The sequence below is a fragment of the Ranitomeya imitator genome, chromosome 2 (genome assembly GCF_032444005.1).
Source record: "Ranitomeya imitator isolate aRanImi1 chromosome 2, aRanImi1.pri, whole genome shotgun sequence".
NCBI classification, from domain to species: domain Eukaryota; kingdom Metazoa; phylum Chordata; class Amphibia; order Anura; family Dendrobatidae; genus Ranitomeya; species Ranitomeya imitator.
This window is the reverse complement of record NC_091283.1, coordinates 35664558-35688010: the sequence shown is the minus strand read 5'-3', so window position 1 is coordinate 35688010 and position 23453 is coordinate 35664558. Positions and strand designations below refer to the sequence as shown.

The 23453-nt window shown below is 43.4% G+C and overlaps 1 protein-coding gene across 1 annotated transcript; it reads right to left on the bottom strand.

Annotated features, from left to right (window-relative positions):
• Window positions 1-5796: 5796 nt before the first annotated feature.
• Window positions 5797-22753, bottom strand: PPP1R18 (protein phosphatase 1 regulatory subunit 18). The gene is made up of 4 exons (XM_069746447.1): window positions 22214-22753; window positions 17563-18943; window positions 8306-8498; window positions 5797-8203 (listed from the first exon to the last, which is right to left on the bottom strand). The coding sequence occupies exons 2-4, from the start codon at window positions 18796-18798 to the stop codon at window positions 8184-8186; spliced, it is 1449 nt and encodes a 482-aa protein (XP_069602548.1). The 5' UTR covers window positions 18799-18943; window positions 22214-22753; the 3' UTR covers window positions 5797-8183.
• Between the last annotated feature and the right edge of the window lie 700 nt (window positions 22754-23453).

Below are 23453 nucleotides of genomic sequence, written 5' to 3'. Positions count from 1 at the left end.
ACCCCTAGTTTTACCAGTGTGAGGAGTGGCCCAATAAATAAAGCCTTTTGCTCCCCCTAGTGGCCGGAGTGTGAAGTGTAATGTGTTCTGGTGATACCTGGTCAGGAGAATTCCTTCAGTGCCATCAGACGTACCATCACTCCCCTTAGTGGCAGAGCGTCATACTGCAACGACCAGATCTCTGGGGCGCTGCACTAGTAAGAGGACAGACGGATACCTGGCTTTCTAGTAGGAGGACAGACCGATACCTGGCTTTCTAGTAGGAGGATAGACCGATACCTGGCTTTCTAGTAGGAGGATAGACCGATACCTGGCTTTCTAGTAGGAGGACAGACGGATACCTGGCTTTCTAGTAAGAGGATAGACCGATACCTTGCTTTCTAGTAAGAGAGCAGACGGACACTTAACTTTCTAGTAAGAGGATAGATCGATACCTGGCTTTCTAGTAAGAGGACAGACCGATAGCTTGCTTTCTAGTAAGAGAGCAGATGGATACTTGGCTTTCTAGTAAGAGGGCAAATATATACTTGGCTTTCTAGTAAGAGGGCAAATATATACCTGGCTTTCTAGTGAGAGGGCAGACCAATACTTTGCTGTCTAGTAAGAGAGCAGAATGATACTTGGCTTTCTATTAAGAGGACAAATCGATACCTGGCTTCTAGTAAGAGAGCAGATCGATACCTGGCATTCTAGTGAGAGAGCAGACCGATACCTGGCTTCCTAGTAAGAGGGCAGACCGATACCTGGCTTCCTAGTAAGAGGGCAGACCGATACCTAGCTTCCTAGTAAGAGGGCAGATCGATACCTAGCTTCCTAGTAAGAGGGCAGATTGATACCTAGCTTCCTAGTAAGAGGGCAGACCGATACCTGGCTTCCTAGTAAGAGGGCAGACCGATACCTGGCTTTCTAGTAAGAGAGCAGATACCTGGCTTCCTAGTAGGAGGGCAAACCATTATTTCACATTCCAGTAAGAGGGCTCCCAGAATCTTGGGATCCCAGAAAGATGGTTGACCGAACCTTGACATCTCATAAAATGGGTAAAGTTACACTTTTGAAGTGTGAGAGAGATGGTGAAGTGACACTTGGAGTGCCAAAACCTAAGAAGTCGTGGGGTCTAAGATCAACAGCAGAGCGAACACGTGGAATCACAAAAGGACAAACTGACTCTTAGGATCCAAGAAAAAGTGTTGACTAAAAATTGGAATACCAAGAAGAGGGCAGTCTGACACTTGGCCACCCAAAGTCGGGTTAGCCACCACTTGTAACCCTTAAAGGGGAGAAGAGGAACACTTGGATTCTTTGAAGATGGCAAACCAGCAATTGGGAGAACACACTGCGACTCGGAATGCCACATAGAGGGAAGACCAACCCCGCGGATCCATAAAGAAGGGCACGATTCTGGTTTCTCAGCACAATTTAGCATACCATTGACACAACAACCAACCTAGTAATTCGTGATTGAGGACGTCTGCTGTCAGAAATGTCCGCTAGGTCTCATTATCCCAAATTTTCACTCTGATCTGAAAATTTTCCAGCTTTGAGTTAAAGTTCACCGATGAAAACAGTTCCTAACGTTTTCCTCATTTGCACCGTGTGATACTTTTTGTATCTCGTCCATCCCGTATACATTTTTTTTAAATTCTTGCTGTGCGATAACTAACAATTGTATTATCCGCTCTTTAATGTGCTTGTGTTTGTGCAAAATTTTGGGGACCAGCTGGTTTAGTAACTTATTTAGCCCCAATAATTCTATATTTTAACCCTGTGGGGACCAAAAACTCTTCTGAGGACATCAGAAGACAAAAGATTGGCTTCATTTTTTGGTATTTTTGAGGCCGCAGTTTCGCTGTAGTACAGCTTATAACCAGCAGATGGCGTCCACCTTGTATATTTTTGGAAGGTTTTTTTGTATGGAGGAATGAGCAATGCCAGCCTTGGGGTTATTTAGGTAGAGGGTTCGGCATTTATGACATATTGGTGAGGTCACCTTTGGTTGCCAAATTATCCAATGCAATTTCTGACTAAAAGGTTTCAAAACTGTGCCAAAAAATGTCGCTTTTCAGCCTTTCGGCCAAGATGAAGTACAAAATCTGTTCCTATCAGTGGCTGTGATTGCAGTTATTGGCAGGACATGTTGCTCCATACAAGGTTACACCTGGGTACATGCATGTTGGCCCAATCCGCTGCCCGCAGCGACCCTCCTCCTAATGGGTACTGTGGTGACCCCAGGGCCCCCGTAGTGGTGTCATGGTGGGCATCCGAACAGCTAACCCACTTTATTTGTTTGTATTTTTTTAAGCTGCCCCTTTACAGGATAAAGTTACGAGTAAAAGGTTATGGAGACACATTTTTTGCTTTTTACTTAAATGCATCTAATCTGGGCCAAAAATAATTCTTGCAATTGCATTTGATTAATAATTTTGCACCATTTGCTTCTGTAACTTCTGCGCTGTACTGTCAGTAGCTGACTGCAGAATGAGTTAACTGAGAACCTGTCATTCACCTCATTCTGATGGGAGGGTTCATAACGGCCATCTCCCTCTTTTTCTTATCCTGTGCAATCTACTGTATCAGTGTACGGGAGAGGGAGGAGGGGAGCTGTGACATCACCTATTGTGAATGGTGGATCCTGTGTTATCTACTGTATATAGCGGAGTTATCAGTCATTGTACAGGAGGAGGAGGAGGTGAGCTGTGACATCCTCTATTGTGAATGGTGGATCCTGTGTTATCTACTGTATATAGAGGTGTTATCAGTCATTGTACAGGAGGAGGAGGAGGTGAGCTGTGACATCCTCTATTGTGAATGGTGGATCCTGTGTTATCTACTGTATATAGCGGTGTTATCAGTCATTGTACAGGAGGAGGAGGAGGTGAGCTGTGACATCCTCTATTGTGAATGTTGGATCCTGTGTTATCTACTGTATATACAGGTGTTATTAGTCATTGTACAGGAGGAGGTGAGCTGTGACATCACCTATTGTGAATGGTGGATCCTGTGTTATCTAGTGTATGTAGCGGTGTTATCAGTTATTGTACAGGAGGAGGAGGTGAGCTGTGACATCACCTATTGTGAATGTGGATCCTGTGTTATCTACTGTATATAGAGGTGTTATCAGACATTGTACAGGGGGAGGAGGTGAGCTGTGACATCTCCTATTGTGAATGGTGGATCCTGTGTTATCTACTGTATGTAGAGGTGTTATCAGTTATTGTACAGGAGGAGGAGGTGAGCTGTGACATCACCTATTGTGAATGTGGATCCTGTGTTATCTACTGTATATAGAGGTGTTATCAGTCATTGTGCAGGAGGAGGAAGTGAACTGTGACATCACCTATTGTGAATGGTGGATCCTGTGTTATCTACTGTATATAGAGAAGTTATCAGACATTGTACAGGAGGAGGAGGTGAGCTGTGACATCTCTTATTGTGAATGGTGGATCCTGTGTTATCTACTGTATATAGAGGTGTTATCAGTCATTGTACGGGAGAGGGAGGAGGTGAGCTGTGACATCACCTATTGTGAATGGTAGATCCTGTGTTATCTACTGTATATAGAGGTGTTATCAGTCATTGTACGGGAGAGGTAGGAGGTGAGCTGTGACATCACCTATTGTGAATGGTAGATCCTGTGTGATCTGCTGTATATAGAGGTGTTATCAGTCATTATACAGGAGGAGGAGGTGAGCTGTGACATCACCTATTGTGAATGTGGATCCTGTGTTATCTACTGTATATAGAGGTGTTATCAGTCATTGTGCAGGAGGAGGAAGTGAGCTGTGACATCACCTATTGTGAATGTGGATCCTGTGTTATCTACTGTATATAGAGGTGTTATCAGTCATTGTGCAGGAGGAGGAAGTGAGCTGTGACATCACCTATTGTGAATGGTGGATCCTGTGTTATCTACTGTATATAAAGGTATTATCAGTCATTGTGCAGGAGGAGGAAGTGAGCTGTGACATCACCTATTGTGAATGGTGGATCCTGTGTTATCTACTGTATATAAAGAAGTTATCAGACATTGTACAGGAGGAGGAGGAGGTGAGCTGTGACATCTCTTATTGTGAATGGTGGATCCTGTGTTATCTACTGTATATAGAGGTGTTATCAGTCATTGTACGGGAGAGGGAGGAGGTGAGCTGTGACATCACCTATTGTGAATGGTAGATCCTGTGTTATCTACTGTATATAGAGGTGTTATCACTCATTGTACGGGAGAGGGAGGAGGGAGGCTGTGACATCACCTATTGTGAATGGTAGATCCTGTGTGATCTGCTGTATATAGAGGTGTTATCAGTCATTATACAGGAGGAGGAGGTGAGCTGTGACATCACCTATTGTGAATGTGGATCCTGTGTTATCTACTGTATGTAGAGGTATAGAGGTGTTATCAGTCATTGTACAGGCGGAGGAGGTGAGCTGTGACATCACCTTTTGTGAATGGTGGATCCAATGTTATTTACTGTATATAGAGGTGTTATCAGTCATTATACAGGAAGAGGAGGTGAGCTGTGACATCACCTATTGTGAATGGTGGATCCTGTGTTATCTACTGTATATAGAGGTGTTTTCAGTCCTTGTACAGGAGGAGGAGGTGAGCTGTAACATCACCTATTGTGAATGGTGGATCCTGTGTTATCTACTGTATATAGAGGTGTGATCAGTCATTATACAGGAAGAGGAGGTGAGCTGTGACATCACCTATTGTGAATGTGGATCCTGTGTTATCTACTGTATACAGAGGTATCAGTCATTGTGCAGGAGGAGAAGGTGAGTTGTGACATCACCTATTGTGAATGTGGATCCTGTGTGATCTGCTGTATATAGAGGTGTTATCAGTCATTGTGCAGGAGGAGGAGGTGAGCTGTGACATCACCTATTGTGAATGGTGGATCCTGTGTTATCTACTGTATATAGAGGTGTTATCAGTCATTGCACAGGAGGAGGAGGTGAGCTGTGACATCACCTATTGTGAATGGTGGATCCTGTGTTATCTACTGTATACAGAGGTATCAGTCATTGTGCAGGAGGAGGAGGTGAGTTGTGACATCTCCTATTGTGAATGTGGATCCTGTGTGATCTGCTGTATATAGTGGTGTTATCAGTCATTGTGCAGGAGGAGGAGGTGAGCTGTGACATCACCTATTGTGAATGGTGGATCCTGTGTTATCTACTGTATATAGAGGTGTTATCAGTCATTGTACAGAAGGAGGTGGTGAGCTGTGACATCACCTATTGTGAATGGTGGATCCTGTGTTATCTACTGTATATAGAGGTGTTATCAGTCATTGTGCAGGAGGAGGAGGTGAGCTGTGATATCACCTATTGTGAATGGTGGATCCTCTGTTATCTACTGTATATAGAGGTGTTATTAGTCATTATACAGGAGGAGGAGGAGGTGAGCTGTGACATCACCTATTGTGAATGGTGGATCCTGTGTTATCTACTGTATTACCTTTCATTTCAATCCTGCCTGCAATGATAATGACAATACTGAAAAGTTATCTGAAAACTACAGGAGGTTTGAGTATAGTGCAAGTGCAAATGATTACTGATTTTTCTTTTATATAGTGATTTTTTCTTAGTTTTTCATAAGATTATTATGAAAAAAAAATGCGTTTAACCTAAAAGCCTGACACAGTAGGTCACTTAGTGACGACAAGTGGCTATTACGCACTGAGCAGTGGGTCCCTGTGATCGTCTTGTCGGAGAGTTACTCTGACCATTACCACGTCCATCACATGTCGGTGTCGTGCATTGTGAGGATACAGAACAGTCCACGCCAGGCCGATGTCAGAATCATTACTCTTAATTGTATATTTTACAGCACGTTCTTACAAAATCGCAGTCATGATTTGCATCCCTCCGAGAAATACAATGAGGAGACACGCGTACATTCATATATATATTAAAACATTCAAAATTAAGTGCAAAACGCAGTGCATTATGGAAGCAGACTGGTCCCTGCGGGAACACTATGATGTCCGGCGAGACAGGCGCCCTCGCAGAGGTGGCCGCTATTGGGGAATAGTCCAGTTTCTTCTCGGCGATGCCGGCTCATCCATGGATTGGCAGCCAACACTTTGTATGAGGAACCGGCTCCTTATAGTCTCAACTGACGAACATCATTTTCCGTTGATAACAGTAAAAATACGCAAAAAAAACAAAACAATATGGCGACACATTCAAAGTGGCTGAACAATCTGGGGGTCCGTGGGTGGTTTCCCCCTGACCCATTACCTTCTGTATTCGTAAAGGAGGGGATTGGCACTCACGTACAGTAAGAAATCTTAAAGCCCCGATAGCAAACGCTCGTTATCAACATTTCCTTGTATCAAAAACATACAAAAATATAAAAAAAAAATATATAAAAAAAATACAAAATAAACAAAAAAAAAATAAACACAGTTTAAAGAAATACTTGTCGGTAATAAAACTAGCAATGTGAACTAGTCTCAAGCAAAGCGTCCTCATCGAGAACGGTGACAGTCCTGAGCCAATGGAAGTCCTTTATTCTGTGGCCGAATACACCAAAAAAATTTTTTCTCAACCTACTCAATTTTTCCAATGGTGTAATATGGGTTAATACCAGTACCTTGGTCTAGAGGATCACTCACCAGTAATACTTCTGGTGTTACCAGTAATAGCAAGACATTCTCCAGCAACGTGGTTAAAAGAAGGAAACTAATTAGGTAAAATGAACTTGGCGACTAATAACCGGATGGACTCGATCTGGTAATGATTTCAGTGGTTATAACAGTAGCTTGTTCTAATAGTCTAGACAATACATAGTTTCAAGATGGCTGATTTTTTTTCTTAAATAGCGCCACATCTGTTTAGTGGTTGTGTGTGGTATTGCAAGTCAGCCACATTCATCCCAATACCAGACACAACCTACGTATGGAGAAGGAAGCGGCGGCTTTGTGTTTTGGAGAAAAATCAGCCATGTTCTTGTACAATCTTTTTAGCGTACAGTGAATTAGGACAAGCTATATCTAAATGAAGTCAATCTATACATTATCACAATTAACTAATACAATATATTAAGAAACTAATATATGGCTAAAACTAGTCTCACCAGTAATGTGTATATTCTAAGAACAGGTCATTGTTAGTCCTCCACCAATTTAAAGGGATCCTGTCAGCACGTTTCTTTATATTGAAGAAGTGGTGTTGCTGTATAGGCTCTTGTTCCCAAAGAAAAATGATACCTTTTCTGTATATATCCGATGTACCAGTCATGAGTAATCTAGCGTAGAAGACTTAGGCAAGTCAGGCAGGAAATGCACTGGAAGGCGTGTCCCTGCACTTGGACTGTTGCTTCCTACTGACACGCCCCCACCAGGGCACTTCCTGTTTGATTCTCATAAATCTTCTATGCTAGGTTAGCCATGACAGGCACATTAGATTTCTACAAGAAAGGTGTCATTTGTAATGGGGAACAAACACCTTCCCAGCCATAGCACTATTACTACATGTAAAAATGCGCTCACAGGTCCCCTTTAAGAATTTGGATTATTTTACAGATACATGGTAATCAAAGCCGAAGAAGATGCTCTAAAGGTGGGCATACACATTAGATAAAAGTTGGTCGATGGTCGAATGATCAATCATCTGGTCATCCATCCTTACGTAGACGTAACCGTACGTGGTTTAGTCCACCATGGCTGTTGTTGTCGATCAAACTGGTGAGACATTTTCAATGATACCAGGTGAAGATCAATGTAGTATTCTGTTAATGTTCTTCCAGTAAAGATCTTTCATGGACTGGTGATTGTCAGACAAAAACTTTGATCATATCTGACTTTCAATCCAGGTGTAGACAGACTTTCACTGTTTCACTCGGTGAATGATCGTATTAGTTAAAATCGTATGTTTTGGTCAATTTTAGACCATCGTGTATTGCCACCTTTGGTTCCATGATCAATAAGTGTTGCCTTCACTGGGTCAGTCAATAGTTTGAATGGTTTGACCTCCCTTTCAAATAATGATTGGCCTACAGAAAGCAGCTCTTCGTAAATAGACCAAGTCCACCTCTTGGACGTGAAAGCAACAACTTTTCTTTCCAATTGGTAGTATTGTTGTTTTCATTGGTAAACATGGTTTGTTGAACTGGTAAGAAAATACCAGGATCCACAGGTGCATGGTGCTCAGTACCCAAAACGCTTTGTGACTGCTCCTCAGCGTTTGCAGGACTCGTCTACAACAGAGTAGAGTGGGGACATATTATGGGATAGTATAACAATATATGATAAAAATGAAAAAACAAAACAAAACTGAAAACTGAAGTCATATTACTCACCGACTATGAGAGCTTTCCTTCTTAAGATGCCTCCCAACAGGGCGCTTTCTTCTTCTTCGTCATCTTCGGGCTGAGCAAATGGAGCAACTGGGACCTCTGGCTCATCCGATGGCCCATATTCTGCTAACATTGAGCTCTCAGATGGATACTCAAAGGTGCTCTCTAGATCCGCATCCGGAAAGGAGATGTTCATCTGATGACAAAAAAAGTGGAGAGAATTGACTTTACTGGAATGTGTTGACTTGTGTAAATGTGAAGGCTTTCCGAACTGGAGAACCTCTACAAGTTAGTTATCATGGGGTGGGGTAAGGATTTTGGCTGGACTTTTTGGCTTAGTGTTAAGTAGGGATGACGAAGTCCTCATAAGCCAGTTAGGCCATTTTGGAAGGTAAAATAAGTCTTAGGGTATGACAATAAGAAACTTCATATACAATACTAGTAAACAAAGTAATCAGCGAACTGACGCCTGGTCCACTGTGACTTTTACAACCCTTGGTTTACAGATATTGGCTGTGGTAAACTGAACACCATTTGAAAAATAACCAATTATTTCTGAACATCCGTAATAAACCAGATCATACCATGGACCACAAGGATGATGATCTAGTGGATCCAAGGCCAAACCAACTTTCATAGCTTTAAGGTTGAAGAAAGACAAGTCCATCATGTACGACCTACGACCTAATGTTTATCCATGACAGTACCAATCTTGGACTTTATCTTATTTTGGCTATATTATGAGAAGGCTTTGTTCACATAACACATGTATTATGGATACATTGAAAGGAGAGGAAGATCTCCAACATCAAGATGATGAGCCCACCTCTTAAAAACTTCAAACAGAAGACGGAACACATGGTCCTCAGAAATATGAAGGGTTTTTTTGTTTTCTTTATGGGTCACATAGGACGTTCTTAATATTGTAAATTATCAGTTAATTTTATAGGTTATTTAGAGAAAAAAAATCTAATAAAGTTTTCTCCTGCGTACAACGATAACAGAGTGGTAGATTGTGCAATGTATGATGTATTTATAGTGCCGAGAACAAAGCCCCTTTTGTAGATGGAGGATAGTTATGCAAGTACTGACATTTTTTAGTTGGGGTACAAAAGCAGATCGGGTCTTAATATAGTAAGCAAATATCGGTGAACAGGTTCTACCAGTGATCTGAATGCCTCCTAGACCCTTCTACAAAGGGAGTCCCTGTAATGTCACTGATGACATCACGTTCCCTACCAAACTCCAGCATGCAGAGCTTATTTCAGCTCCTTGTCCCAGTACAGAATTGGGCTATCACTGTGGCAGTCCAATCTTACTGGTGACTCTGGTGCACCGTGCCGTCATGAATGAATGGGCTTATGGCCCAGGGACTATACCATTAGTTTGTAATTTAGGTAGATAGTTGTAGATGCTGAATGCACACAGAAATTTGTGTTGCCAAATATGTGCAATAGTATCGTGTACGTGCGACTCTGTAGGCCTACAAAAATAAATACGAGGCTGGCCTGACCAAGAAGGGGTTAAGCATGTTAATCTCTTAATTGGCTGGGGCCCTAACAAGATTATATGGTTAGGGGTCATGTAGGGGAGACAACAAGGGGACGAAGAAGCTGAGATCTCTCTTGGAAAGAAGCAGAGGCTTCAGCTGGGTGTGAGGGGTGAGGAAAAGATGAAGGGCGAGGAAAGACGAAAAGGCCCAACATTGTGAGAAAATGATTCAGAAAGAAGAGGAAGAAGCTCAGTCATAGAAGGTCTCCTCCTCTCGGAATGATCTTATTATATTCGACCTCTTCTATCCTCTCAATAAAAGAGTTTATTATTATCTCGCTGCTCTACAGTCTGCATGTCCCTTTTATTCCCTCTATCCATTGTCCACAGGCCATCAATAATCTCTGTCTCTTCAGCCCTCGGGAATTTCCAGACCTTCTCTTCCATGGTCTCCCCTCCCTTTCTTACCCAGCTGTCTCTCCTCCCCCAATGACCCCAGATGTCATGAGCCTTCTTCTCAAAAGTCTCTCTGCCCCTCCTCTTCCTTAACTCTTCCTTAAACCGTTTGGCTTGAGACCATCTTCTCTAGCCTTCTTCTTGACCAGCGCCCTTGTTAGGTTTTCTCTAAATCTGTGCTCTACAACCAGACAAATGGATCGAATGCAAAGACATTTCACTAAATAAATGAACTTTTTTTCTATATAAAAAAAATTCCACCTGAAATTTTTCATAGCCTTTTGGGTGTTATTTTAGTTCTTGTAATATATTCTAGATGGTCATAGACAAGTTGATGTGGTAGTCGCTTCTACATTGAGAAGATCATGAGCTATTTGAAGGGGAAGGGGCCATTAAATATGTGTTCATCAACTTGCATGCAGTCGATCGATATATGCTTATGTCCAGAGATGAGCCCTTGTCAATGGCCCTTACAGTTTTGGACTGGAGTGCCAAGGACCCACCTGTAATCAACTCCAGGGCCCCACTTTTCAGCTTCAAGCAAATGTGACTATCTTCAATCACAAGTTTATATAACAATGAATTGAATAGATTATTAAATTAATAAAATGCTGCATTTGTCTGTACATAGTGATTCAAGTATACTGTGTCAAGGACTGCTCATATAAGAGGGTGGAGGCCCACCGGAGGATTCTCCTGTTCTCCTGTGGGCCAGTCCAAGCCTGTCCTTATGGGTCCAAGAACGGCGCAGAAAATCCTTTTGTCATGCACCGTTGCTTTAGGCTCTGGGTGTTTATTAATTATACTTCACGGGGTATTACAGGCAATGGAAAACTACAAATTATACAAAAATATAATGTATAGTTGTCTTTTGACTTTTTTAATTAAATAAACCATGGTGACACGCTGTTCATTTTTCCTAAATCCATGTGTCATGGGAGCGGAGTTTAGTGTGACGCGAGTAGTTATGCAATCAGCGGAGTCGCATTCTGTTCACCGATGTGTAACATTTCTAATTAGTGTCAGGCTTGTGATATTACTACTGTATTCGGAAATGTTTACACTCCGGCTGGCGTCCGTTCTGCAGACTTGCATTTAGGGCACTGATAATCTCCTTATGTTGTCTATATATATCTATAGTGTATCCTCACCCACCCCCTGCAGACTGTGAGCCCTCGCGGGCAGGGTCCTCCCTCCTTATGTACTCGTGTGCCTTGTTATCTGCTCATGTTTAATGTATTTGTCTATATTTGCCCCGTATTCACATGTAAAGCGCCATGGAATAAATGGCGCTATAAAAATGTATAATAATAATAATAATAATATATATGGCATCCCTTTATCTTCTTCCTGCCTTTACAGAGTCAGTGTTCATTTGCTTGCTGGGTTTTACGTACTTGAGAGGCTCATATTGGTTTCCTCTGGTTAATGTGGGTTTTTGTCACACGTTCAAAATTTTCTTTACCATCGTTCTCTAAAACAAGCTGCTTCTGATTAAATTTTGGGTTCTGAAATCCCCAGCAATCTGCCCATAAATAGGTGACCATGTGGATGGACCTCCCATAAATAGGTGACCATGTGGACGGACCTCCCATAAATAGTTGACCATGTGGTTTGACATCTTATAAAGTGGTAACCATGTGGAATTTCACCAGAAGGGAGCAGTTTTCTTCAGTCGATCTCTGCTAACACTATTGGCTGTATATGATGCTTTATAACAGGTGACTATGTGGAGAAATGTTCCATAAATAGGTGACCATGTGAACAGACATATAAATAGGTGACCATATGGAAGTCCATCAGAAACTAGCTATTCTTTTCAGTTGATCTCTGATATACCTATTGGGGGAGACCCCCTTCTATAATAGGTGATAATGTAGATAGATCAATCATAAATAGTTGACTATGTGGAAGTCCACCAGAAGAGAGCTGCTCTCTGCTAAGACTATTGGAGGAGACCCCCTCTATAATATGTAGGTGACGATGTGGACAGATCACCCATAAATAGTAGACTATATGGACAGACCCATCAATAGGTGACTATGTGGAAGTCCACCAGATGAGAACTTTTCTCTTCAGTTGGTCTCTGCTAAGACTATTGGGGGATTCTGCTCTATAATAGGTGACCATGTGGACAGATCACCCATAAATACTTGACTACTTTTAAGTCCATCAGAAAAGAGCTGTTCTTTTCAGTTGATCTCTGCTATGATTATTGGAGGAGATCCCGACTATAATAGGTGACAATATGGAAAGATCACTCATAAATAGTAGACTATATAGACAGACCCATCAGTAGGGGACTATGTGGAAGTCCACCAGATGAGAGCTGTTCTTTTCAGTCGATTTTGGCTATGACTAATTGGGGGGGGGGGGAGACTCCTCTCTATAAGAGGTGACCATGTGGACAGACCACCCATAAATAGGTGACCATATAAACAGACCTGGCAATCAATAGGTTGCCAGGTAGATAGTCTCATAAATAGACAAAGATCTGGAAGTCCACCAGAAGAGAGCTGTTATTTTCAGATGATCTCTGCTATGACTAATTGGGGAAGACAAAGCTTTACATTAGGTGACCATTTGGAAAGATCATCCATAATAAATAGATGACCATGCGAAGAGACCCATTAGTAGATGACCATGTGGAAGTCTGACAGCAGAGATCAACTGAAAAGAACAGCTATTTTTTGTTAGACTTCCACATGGTCATCACGGATGGGTCTCTTCACATGGTCATCTATTTATTATGGAAGATCTGTCCAAATGTTGCACTAGCAATCTCACATTCTCTGTAACCTAATTAGATACTATGGGCAACCTTTGTGTTTTTTTTTGTTTGCACTAGTGAATAAAGACGATAGAGAGGAAATTGACGTGGATAGGTGTTACCAGCAGCAAGTCTCTGCAACTTTCACAGCTACCGAGGAATGTGTGTACCTTAGCAGATGCTTGGCTATTCATGTGAAAGCTTGCAGATCGATGGCTTGACAAGAAACCTGTGAAACATAAGAACCACTGCTGGATGGGGCAATTGCCCAGTAGGTCGGCCCAACACATACGTATAAAGATCGAGGATTGAAAGACATCAATCAAGTAGGAAGTTGGTGCAAGCGAAGGCGCTCTGAATTCTGATAAGTGGCCACAATGGTGCAGCACAAGATAAGTTTTAAAAAGCTGAGACATTGTAGGATTGGGAAAGGGTTATGAGCAAACTGTACGACATCTCATCGAGGGTTCGAGAGCTTGGTCTAGTTTGCAAAAAGGGGAAGGAGACAATATAACTAAAATGCCTGCAAGATAGTGCATTATAAGACACGGTAACAATATGGGGCATTTTTTTAGGTTTTGAAAAAGAGGCAACTTGACTATCACCAGATTCTTCAGTCCATAGAATGTTAATCACAGCGAATGTTCTTGTTTTATTCCTCCTGTTCGACAGCTGAAACGCACGTGCAGATTGCGTAAGAAACCGGCAATCCCTGAATGTGTTGCGGCTGTCGAACAGCCGCGGGGACTTGAATATATTTTTCCAGCACGCTGAAGACATTCTGTTAGCACCCGAGCATGGATAACGTCTTATCCGAGCACGTTCGCTCATCACTATTAATCTTTCGTGGACCATGTACAGCTCCTCGGGTGCAGCTGCTCGGTCTCGGCCCCTCTATCAGCTGCGTTTCCCTCTCTGTAATCACATCCTTTTTTTCTGCCTTCTACACTCTATTACTCATTGCTTCCATTTCAAATTCCGTCTTTATTTTCACCCCCTCGCCACCACGAATTGAAGGCCAAATCTGGATGATTTCATCATTCTCTCTCCGACATTACAGCCATATATTGTAGGTCTGCGTGCAGAAAAAAAACGTTTGAGTTGAGCTTGTGCAAAATTATTGAGCAAATTTTGCTTTTGGTGGCAGATGTCCAAGGTGTCCATACACATATTACAAGATAGAGCATAAGGGCGTTTTCAAATGTCTACATAAAGGAAAGGGTCCAATTGTTCATCAGCCAACGTGCTTGAACGCCAGTCCACACAGTCTATGTAGACGTGTATATACATCATTGCTCAGAAAGCTCCAAGCCTCTGATTTATTGCATCTATTGACACTTGCCTCCTCTGTGATTACCAGAAAATAAGAGACCTCAGTGGTTATCTTCTTGACCTAGAGCTTGGCTGACTTGCATGGCTGGTCGCCTGCAGAGTTGCACTACATGGCTATAATCCATGGACTCCTATACCTTGCAGGGAATCAACGAGCCTTTGGATTGAAGATACACAGTGCCTAGAGGGTGCAAATACTTTTTTTTTTTGTTAAAGGAAGGGGTTGTCTAGGTTGCGCCACTCTTGTTAAAGGGGGATGTTTGGTGAAAACATGTTACCACTTTTCCACAGAATTGCTGATCGGTGGGAGCCTGACCGATGAGACATGCACCGATCGGCAGAACGGAACACTTTTATCCCCGTTAGTCTTAGATCAGATCCAACAACTGCTCCATTCATTCTCTATGGGGCTGACGAGCTCCGAGCTTGGCATTTTCCAACAGCCCCATAGAGAACGAATGGAGTGATGGTTGGACATCCAACTTGCTGTTCCATTTTGTAACCAGGACTAAAAATTCACTGTTTTGCCGATTAGTGTGTGTCTTATTGGTCAAACCCCCCACTGATCAGTAAGTTATCACCGATCCAGCAGTTTAAGTGGACAAACCCTTAAAGTAGCTGCTTCCTTCGGTGACTAGTTGATCATTCACTGACCATCGAAATCTGTGTGCTGCTTGTACAATACTCAGACATATGAGGTCCTCCAGAGAGTGGTCCATCTCTGCTATGACTAATAGGGTCTCTACAATGTCAACCTACAATTGGGTGGGTGTCGTGACCAGTGTTGGACTGGAGTACCAAGGGCCCACCAGTAACCACTCCAGGGCCCCACTTTTCAGCTACATGCAAATGTGATGTTTTCCTCAATCACAAATTTATATAACCATGAACTTGGTAAATGAATAAGATGCTGCCTTTGTCTGTACATAGTGATTCAAGTATATAGGGCCAAGTATTTCTCCTATAAAGGGTGGTGGTTCTCACACAGGGGCCCACCAGAGGATTCTACTGTTCTCCTGTGGCCCAGTCCAAGCCTGGTCGTGACTACTTATTCGCCTGTCATGTCTCTGCAGTGGGCCCACCTTGACCGTAAGTAGGCCCCAAAAAATGTTAAAACCAGATGGGCGTTGCATTTTTTCAGTAGTGCTCTGACTACATAACGAGGGTGCACATAGGCTTTAAATGAATATTGACGTTTCGTAGGACTTGGTTTGGTAATTTAGCATGAAGTGGATAATTTCAGGGTCACAAAGTCACATTGCGTTACGTAATTCTGCACAGGACTTCCTGTGTACAGCGCCAACACCTTCCTGTATTTACATGCACACAGCAAATAATGAGAACATGTATCTACAGGAACTTCTGTCCTGAAGACATTTTCTCATGGACCCTTCATAGAACAATGCGTACGAATACAGGTGTCTTGTAGATGGTCACTGGGACTTCTGAACCTATAGTCAAAAAAGTTTTCACAATGAGGACCGACCTCTTCAGACGTCCGTGAAATACGGTACCAGCGCGGACCACAAAGCACTAACTGGCTGTGGGTCGCCTGACCCGAACTCAGCAGCCCCATATATGCCTATAAGGCTACTGAGTTAAGGTCAGGAGACCCATGGCTGGTCCATGGCCAATGTGTTATATGCTTACACTGCATTTCACAGACGTCTGAAGCAGGTCTAAGGCTCACATAGCTGCGGATTTTATCTGCAGGTGAAACTTGCTGTGGAATAGATGGAATAGTGCAGCAGGTATATCGATGATATATTAACAGTGGGTTCCTAGAAATCAGATAGGTAATCATCAATATGTGGGTCTAGGAGAGCTCCTTTAAAAGGATTTCCAACTATTTTTTGTCTACAGCTGCTATGCAGTCCAATGTGATTCCATGGCAACAGACAACAAACATACCCTCAACAAACGTCTGATCCTGCAGTCATATTCCCTTCCAATTTCATCCTTAAAGGGTTATTCCCATCTGCATACATGGATGGTACTTGTAAATACAAGCTATTTTGTAACTTACTACATATTTATATTTTCAGTAGTTCTTCAGATATTAAAATGTATTTATTTTTTTTTTGTTTACAGCCCGTTGTCCTGGAGACAGACCACCACTACTAGACAGAAAAACGTGTGCAGTGCTTATAAGCCCTTTTCTGTTGAGCTTGTAAGCTCTGTTTTGAAGCTGGCCATGATTGCTGGATCACGCTGTTACCTCCTGATCCTGGGCAGCTTTAGCTCATTGCTTTCAAGCTAGACAACAGCAGTGGTCGATTTCCTAGGCAACGACTTGCAAGCAAAAAAAAAAAAAGTGTTAATATCTCAAGAACGGCTGAAAATTTTTTCGGAAGCAGTAAATTGCAAAAGTGCTTGTTTTCCCAAGCTCTATCCAACAATTCTCATCTATTAAGATGGCAATAGCCTTTTAAATATATTTTGTATTTTAGAAGGAGTGAGGGGACAGATAAAAGGGAGTATGACTACAGGATCAGACTATATACGTTTTTGTTGTTGTCTGTCGCCATGGAGACACGTTGGTTCGCACTGAAGTTGCGAACAGAAAATAGTTGGACTTTTTTTTTTTTTTCAAATGAAACGTATTTGCAAACCTGATTTAATTTTTATTTGAAAAGCATTGGATGACGGGAAAAATTTTTTTTGGGGTGCCGGTAAAAAATAGCCTATAAATCCATACAAACCAAATCTGACCATAACAACTGTTATTTCTTGCTCTGGCGTACCTTGGTGTTTTTAATGGGAATCAAAACGTTTTTTCTTTATTGGTACGGTTTGCACTTTATATAAAGAGCGAGATCAATATACAGAAATAACTGGGATGTGGTTTCCAGCTAGGGAGCGGCGCTCAGGCAGCAGATTGTTTGTATCCCGCAGCTGAAACTTTTGCTAACTCTAAATATGACCTACAACTTGTTTTAGCCTGCAAATGGAATGGTGAGAGATAACATTCTGGAGCAGAGATACATTCTGGAGCAGACATAGACGTGGGGGTTGTTATGTAGAGAAGGGAAAGCAGAGGAGGTAGAGGAGAGGAGGGATGGAGAGCGACATCTGTGCACAAATATAGAGAATGCACAAGTCATACAGATCATTTGGGCCTGTGTTCACCTACATCTGTGGTTGAGGAGTCAAAAGAAAAATGGGCCTGCAATACTACAATACCGAAGGACAAGATAAAACCACCCCTTACCTTCTTCTTGTCACGACTGTGTTTGGCCAGACAGGACTTGGATAAAGCCAGATAGCCTCCAATGACTTTGATTTCTTCTGCCGTTGGGTAGCGTTTCTTTCCAGATTCGGGCTTGGTGGTCGGAGACTTGGTCTCTGTCACAGCATACCCGTTCTCACAGATGACAGCTTTTCGTGGGTTGACTGTGATCGTATTGCCTTTCCTCGTTTGCACGGCTTGACTCTCTCCTGTCACTCTTTTGATGCCCTGGAAATTACGGGTAACTTTGGAAGGACTAAGCCCGGTTTCACCATCTTCTTCTGTCTTTGCAGAGTTAACTTTGACAGTTTCTGGCCTTGACAAGACCGGAGATACCTGGGTAGTCTGTTTTAATTGTCTGGCTGGAGATGCTGGACGCAGCTGGAAAGGAAAAGGTCTAACTTCCTCCGTCATGCTTTGCTTGGTGGTGAACCCACTCATGATCGTGGGGGCCACACAAGCTGAGAGCTCAGATGGCTCCGAGTCAATGCAGGAAGAGGAAGGAGTGACGTAGGGGGAGAGAGTGGTTTCCTGAGTTAGCGTCTGGCTTCCCGTGACAGCAAGTAGGCAGGAAGGGGAAGGCGGAGCGGGGTTCGCAATACTTGAGGCCTGAGTTTCAGGCTCCGCCATTACAGGAGCAGTGGGCAATACAGTTTTGGTGGCTCCTTCGCCTTCTCCATTTATTCGTTGTAAACACGCGTCACTGCTATCTTCTTCTGTCCTTGAACCTCCAAATCGACTAAGCAGTCTGCTCACCCTCCCTTTCACATCAATAGATGGAGGTTGATTTTCCTCTAATGGAGCATCTTGCTCCTTCACCTCATTGGGTAGATCATCTACTTTTGGAAAGCGGACTGTTTGCTCAGTGGTAGACTTTGGTCTAGTGCAGGAATATTCTGGTATCCGTCTTTGCTTCTCCTGTTGGATAAATGGATTTTTTTGAACTGGACCAATATTTTCTCTCAAGACCCTACTTTCCCGGATTTCTTCGTCGACAAAGCCTCCGACTTTCTCATCTCGTTCTTCTCCATCGGTTTCAATTTTGCTCTCAGGCATAGAAGCCTCAGCCTTCGCCTTCCTTCGGAGAATGATCTCTCTCTTCCATGGAGGCATCTTTGCAAGTCGTTCCTCTTCCTCCCTCTCTCTCCTTTTCATCTCTTCTTCTTCTTTTCTCTTTCTTTCTATAAGATGGACTTTCCAATCTGGAACCTCCATCATTTTTTGAATTGATAACTCCAAGGGTTGTGCTTGGATGTTGACTTGAGTTCCTAGGTTATTTTTCAGACGCCATAATCAGTATTTGGCAAGGAGGAGGCATGGTTGAAGGAGAAGATCAAGCTTGCTTTACCGTAGCGGGATGCTCCTGAGGAAATGCAATATGATATCATGACTCAAGAGCAGAAGAAATGGCGATATGAAACAAAAAGACTCAAAAGGAAACACATGAAAGACCCAGGCAAACAGTACCATCAAACAAACGAAAGTAAGATGGATTTTTAGATTCCGAGATAATTTTACAAGAAGAAGTTGGAGAAATAATCTTCACATCTATGGTGGTCACATCAAATGCTTCCCTAATCCCCAAAATTAGAAAAACAATAAAAGAACACACTATAAAAGATACATATATACATAATGTCTCATTCAACCGTCATCTAAAATTCAACTCAGAGCTAAATGACATTAACAATAGCTCATCTCATGGTAATTATCCGTCACCCACTTGGCACCAGCTCTATATCTGGCGCTCCGGCGTTAATAAGCATTTTACTATGTTAATTACTGATCTGTTTATTATGGGGAACAGTAGTAAACACCACATCAAGGATTACGGCTGTAATTCCAAAATTGTATGCACTTAGGCCAAATATTATGTGAGGTAAAGAGGAGGGGAAGACGGGGTAAACAGACTGTAATCAAGAAGGAAAGCGTGTAAGAGTGCAGTGAGACGGTGGCATAGCGCAAGTGGACAATGGAGGATAGACCAGACAAGGGAGGGAGATGTGAAAGACAGCGCAGTGCAATGATAGCAGAGCGAGACAGCGCAGTGCAATGATAGCAGAGCGAGACAGCGCAATGCAATGATAGCAGAGCGAGACAGCGCAATGCAATGATAGCAGAGCGAGACAGCGCAATGCAATGATAGCAGAGCGAGACAGCGCAATGCAATGATAGCAGAGCGAGACAGCGCAATGCAATGATAGCAGAGCGAGACAGCGCAATGCAATGATAGCAGAGCGAGACAGCGCAATGCAATGATAGCAGAGCGAGACAGCGCAATGCAATGATAGCAGAGCGAGACAGCGCAATGCAATGATAGCAGAGCGAGACAGCGCAATGCAATGATAGCAGAGCGAGACAGCGCAATGCAATGATAGCAGAGCGAGACAGCGCAATGCAATGATAGCAGAGCGAGACAGCGCAATGCAATGATAGCAGAGCGAGACAGCGCAATGTAATGATAGCAGAGCTAGACAGCGCAATGCAATGATAGCAGAACGAGACAGCGCAGTGCAATGATAGCAGAGCGAGACAGCGCAGTGCAATGATAACATAGCAAGGCAGTGCAATGATTGCAGAGCGAGGCAGAGCAATGATAGCAGAGCAAAACAGCGCAGTGCAATGATAGCAGAGCAAGACAGCGCAGTGCAATGATAAAAGGGAGAGGCAGCTCAGTGCAAAGATAGCATAGCAAGACAGCTCAATGCAATGATAGCAGAGCGAGACAGCGCAGTGCAATGATAGTACAGTGAGTGCGTTGCCATCATTGCACTGCGCTGTCTTGCTCTGCTATCATTGCACTGCGCTGTCTTGCTCTGCTATCATTGCACTGCGCTGTCTTGCTCTGCTATCATTGCACTGCGCTGTCTTGCTCTGCTATCATTGCCTCTGTGCAATAACAACAGAGCAAGATTGTGCAGTGCAATGATAGCAGAGCAAGACAGCTAGTGGCAGGGGTGCCAGACCATGCAGGGCAGTGACAGTGGAGAGAGACAGCACAGTGCAGTGACAGTGGAGAGAGACAGCACAGTGCAGTGACAGTGGAGAGAGACAGCACAGTGCAGTGACAGTGGAGAGAGACAGCACAGTGCAGTGACAGTGGAGAGAGACAGCACAGTGCAGGGACAGTGGAGAGAGAGCGCAGTGGAGAGAGACAGCACAGTGCAGGGACAGTGGAGAGAGACAGCGCAGTGGAGAGAGACAGCACAGTGCAGGGACAGTGGAGAGAGACAGCACAGTGCAGTGACAGTGGAGAGAGACAGCACAGTGCAGTGACAGTGGAGCGAGACAGCACAGTGCAGTGACAGTGGAGAGAGACAGCACAGTGCAGTGACAGTGGAGAGAGACAGCACAGTGCAGGGACAGTGGAGAGAGACAGCACAGTGCAGCGACAGTGGAGAGAGACAGCACAGTGCAGGGACAGTGGAGAGAGACAGCACAGTGCAGTGACAGTGGAGAGAGACAGCACAGTGCAGCGACAGTGGAGAGAGACAGCACAGTGCAGTGACAGTGGAGAGAGACAGTGCAGTGACAGTGGAGAGAGACAGCACAGTGCAGTGACAGTGGAGAGAGACAGTGCAGTGACAGTGGAGAGAGACAGCACAGTGCAGCGACAGTGGAGAGAGAGCGCAGTGGAGAGAGACAGCACAGTGCAGGGACAGTGGAGAGAGACAGCACAGTGCAGGGACAGTGGAGAGAGACAGCACAGTGCAGGGACAGTGCAGGGACAGTGGAGAGAGACAGCACAGTGCAGGGACAGTGCAGGGACAGTGGAGAGAGACAGCACAGTGCAGGGACAGTGCAGGGACAGTGGAGAGAGACAGCACAGTGCAGTGACAGTGGAGAGAGACAGCACAGTGCAGTGACAGTGGAGCGAGACAGCACAGTGCAGTGACAGTGGAGAGAGACAGCACAGTGCAGTGACAGTGGAGAGAGACAGCACAGTGCAGTGACAGTGGAGAGAGACAGCACAGTGCAGTGACAGTGGAGAGAGACAGCACAGTGAAGAAAAACACAATGGGATCACCAGATGGGTAACACCATACATTGCAATAAATCTGGGGGCGCCTAGACAGACCGGTGGGGGGAGGGGGCGGGATGTAGCATCCCAAAACAATGAGATGGTGGAGAGACCGTACAGTGAAAAGAGACATCATCAGACCAGGAAAGAAACCTCAGTCAAGATAGATGTGACTGTGAGAGATGAACAGTTAAGAGTCCTGGTTCCTGTCTGGAGACAATGGAGAGACAAAGGCGCAGCTGTCCACACATACGGCCATATAGACCGCCGTGTATACGGGGCCGATCTGTGACATCTGAGCTGTGGAGATTGACAGTGAACTGCGCACAAAGAAAGTTAGTCATACGATATATATTATTATTATTAATTATTATAGCATCATTTATTCCATGTCGCTTTACATGTGAGGATGGGTATATACAGTATATATATATATATATATATATATATATATATATATATATATAACCATGACATATACTATACCGATGGTGCGGAACGTTACGTTAGACTCTCGATTCCTCAGCTTTCCTATCCCGTGGCCGCGACGGTCCGACCATAGACCCTCCATCATTATGGCCACACGTACGCACACCACCCATATACACATACCCCTTCCAGGCTCCTCCACAAATCCTTGGCGTCTCTCCGCTACGTCTGAAGGATCGTTCCTCACTCAACTTCTCCGAAAAGATGGACCTCCTTACAGGCCGGGAGGGGTGAATCCATCGGCAACTTCTTACCATTACTCATAAAGGCGAACGTCCTTCCCCCCCAAAAAAAAAATAAAAAATCACTGCGTAATCTGAGACCCGATAGATTTTCACAAGTTTTATTTTTTGGGGGACGAATTTAATTAAAAAAAATAAAAATAAATAGATAAAATAAAAACGCGAAAAACGTAAAAAGCCCCTTTTCAATGAAGCAAGGAGAGAAGGGTGTGAGGAAAGAAGAAAATTGATTCACAGACAGAAGGAGAGAGCTGGTGGTGGGTGAGGTTACTGGGGGAGGGTGGAGATATACGAAGGAAGGAGGGGGGGTATACAGGCCTATTAACCCTCGCACTGCCGAGCAAGCGGAGGGAGGGGGGCGGCCAAAGCCTCCGGTAATATTACAAAAACCACATTCCGATACTACGCGCTCACTTCCTATGACAACTTCCTCCGATGCTTTGAAAAATATTTAGAATTGAGAGTCCTCAGTGGTTGATACCCTTTAATGGCTAACTGAAAAGATGGTAACAAATTGCAGCTTTCGAGACTCCTCAGGTCTCTTCATCAGGCACAGACTGGCTAACATGGTACCAAGATATATATCTTTCCTGTATCCCATGCTTTGGACATAGAAGAGGCGAAATAAAACACTCATCAGGTCTTCCGGATCTCAGCGCCTCGCCGCCTGAAGTGTCCTCCCCGATATGCGCCCTTTTAGGATCGTAATGTCCGTTTTTACCTTTACTATTAAATATCTGGAAAAAATATATATAAAAAAAAAAATTGTGCTTATGAGAAAAAAAAAAAAAGGAGCGTTGTGCAATATACAATTTTTTTTTGTCTCAAATGTTTCATCCATTTTTTTCTCGCATGCAAAAGAATAAAAAAAACTCCCAGCGTCTCCTACCAATTAAATGGCGCAAAGAAAAAAAAAACGGACAGAACTCGGATGACGCAGGGATGTCAAACGTGCGTTTGCTGTTTTTTTGTATTCACGGTCCATAAAAAAAAGAAATCACAGGCGTGTGAACAGCTTCATAGACTATAATGGAAAAGTGAAAAATGCAGAAAACAGAGGTATGAATTCAGCCCAATGTCTCATTCGGACATATATATATATATATATATATATATATATA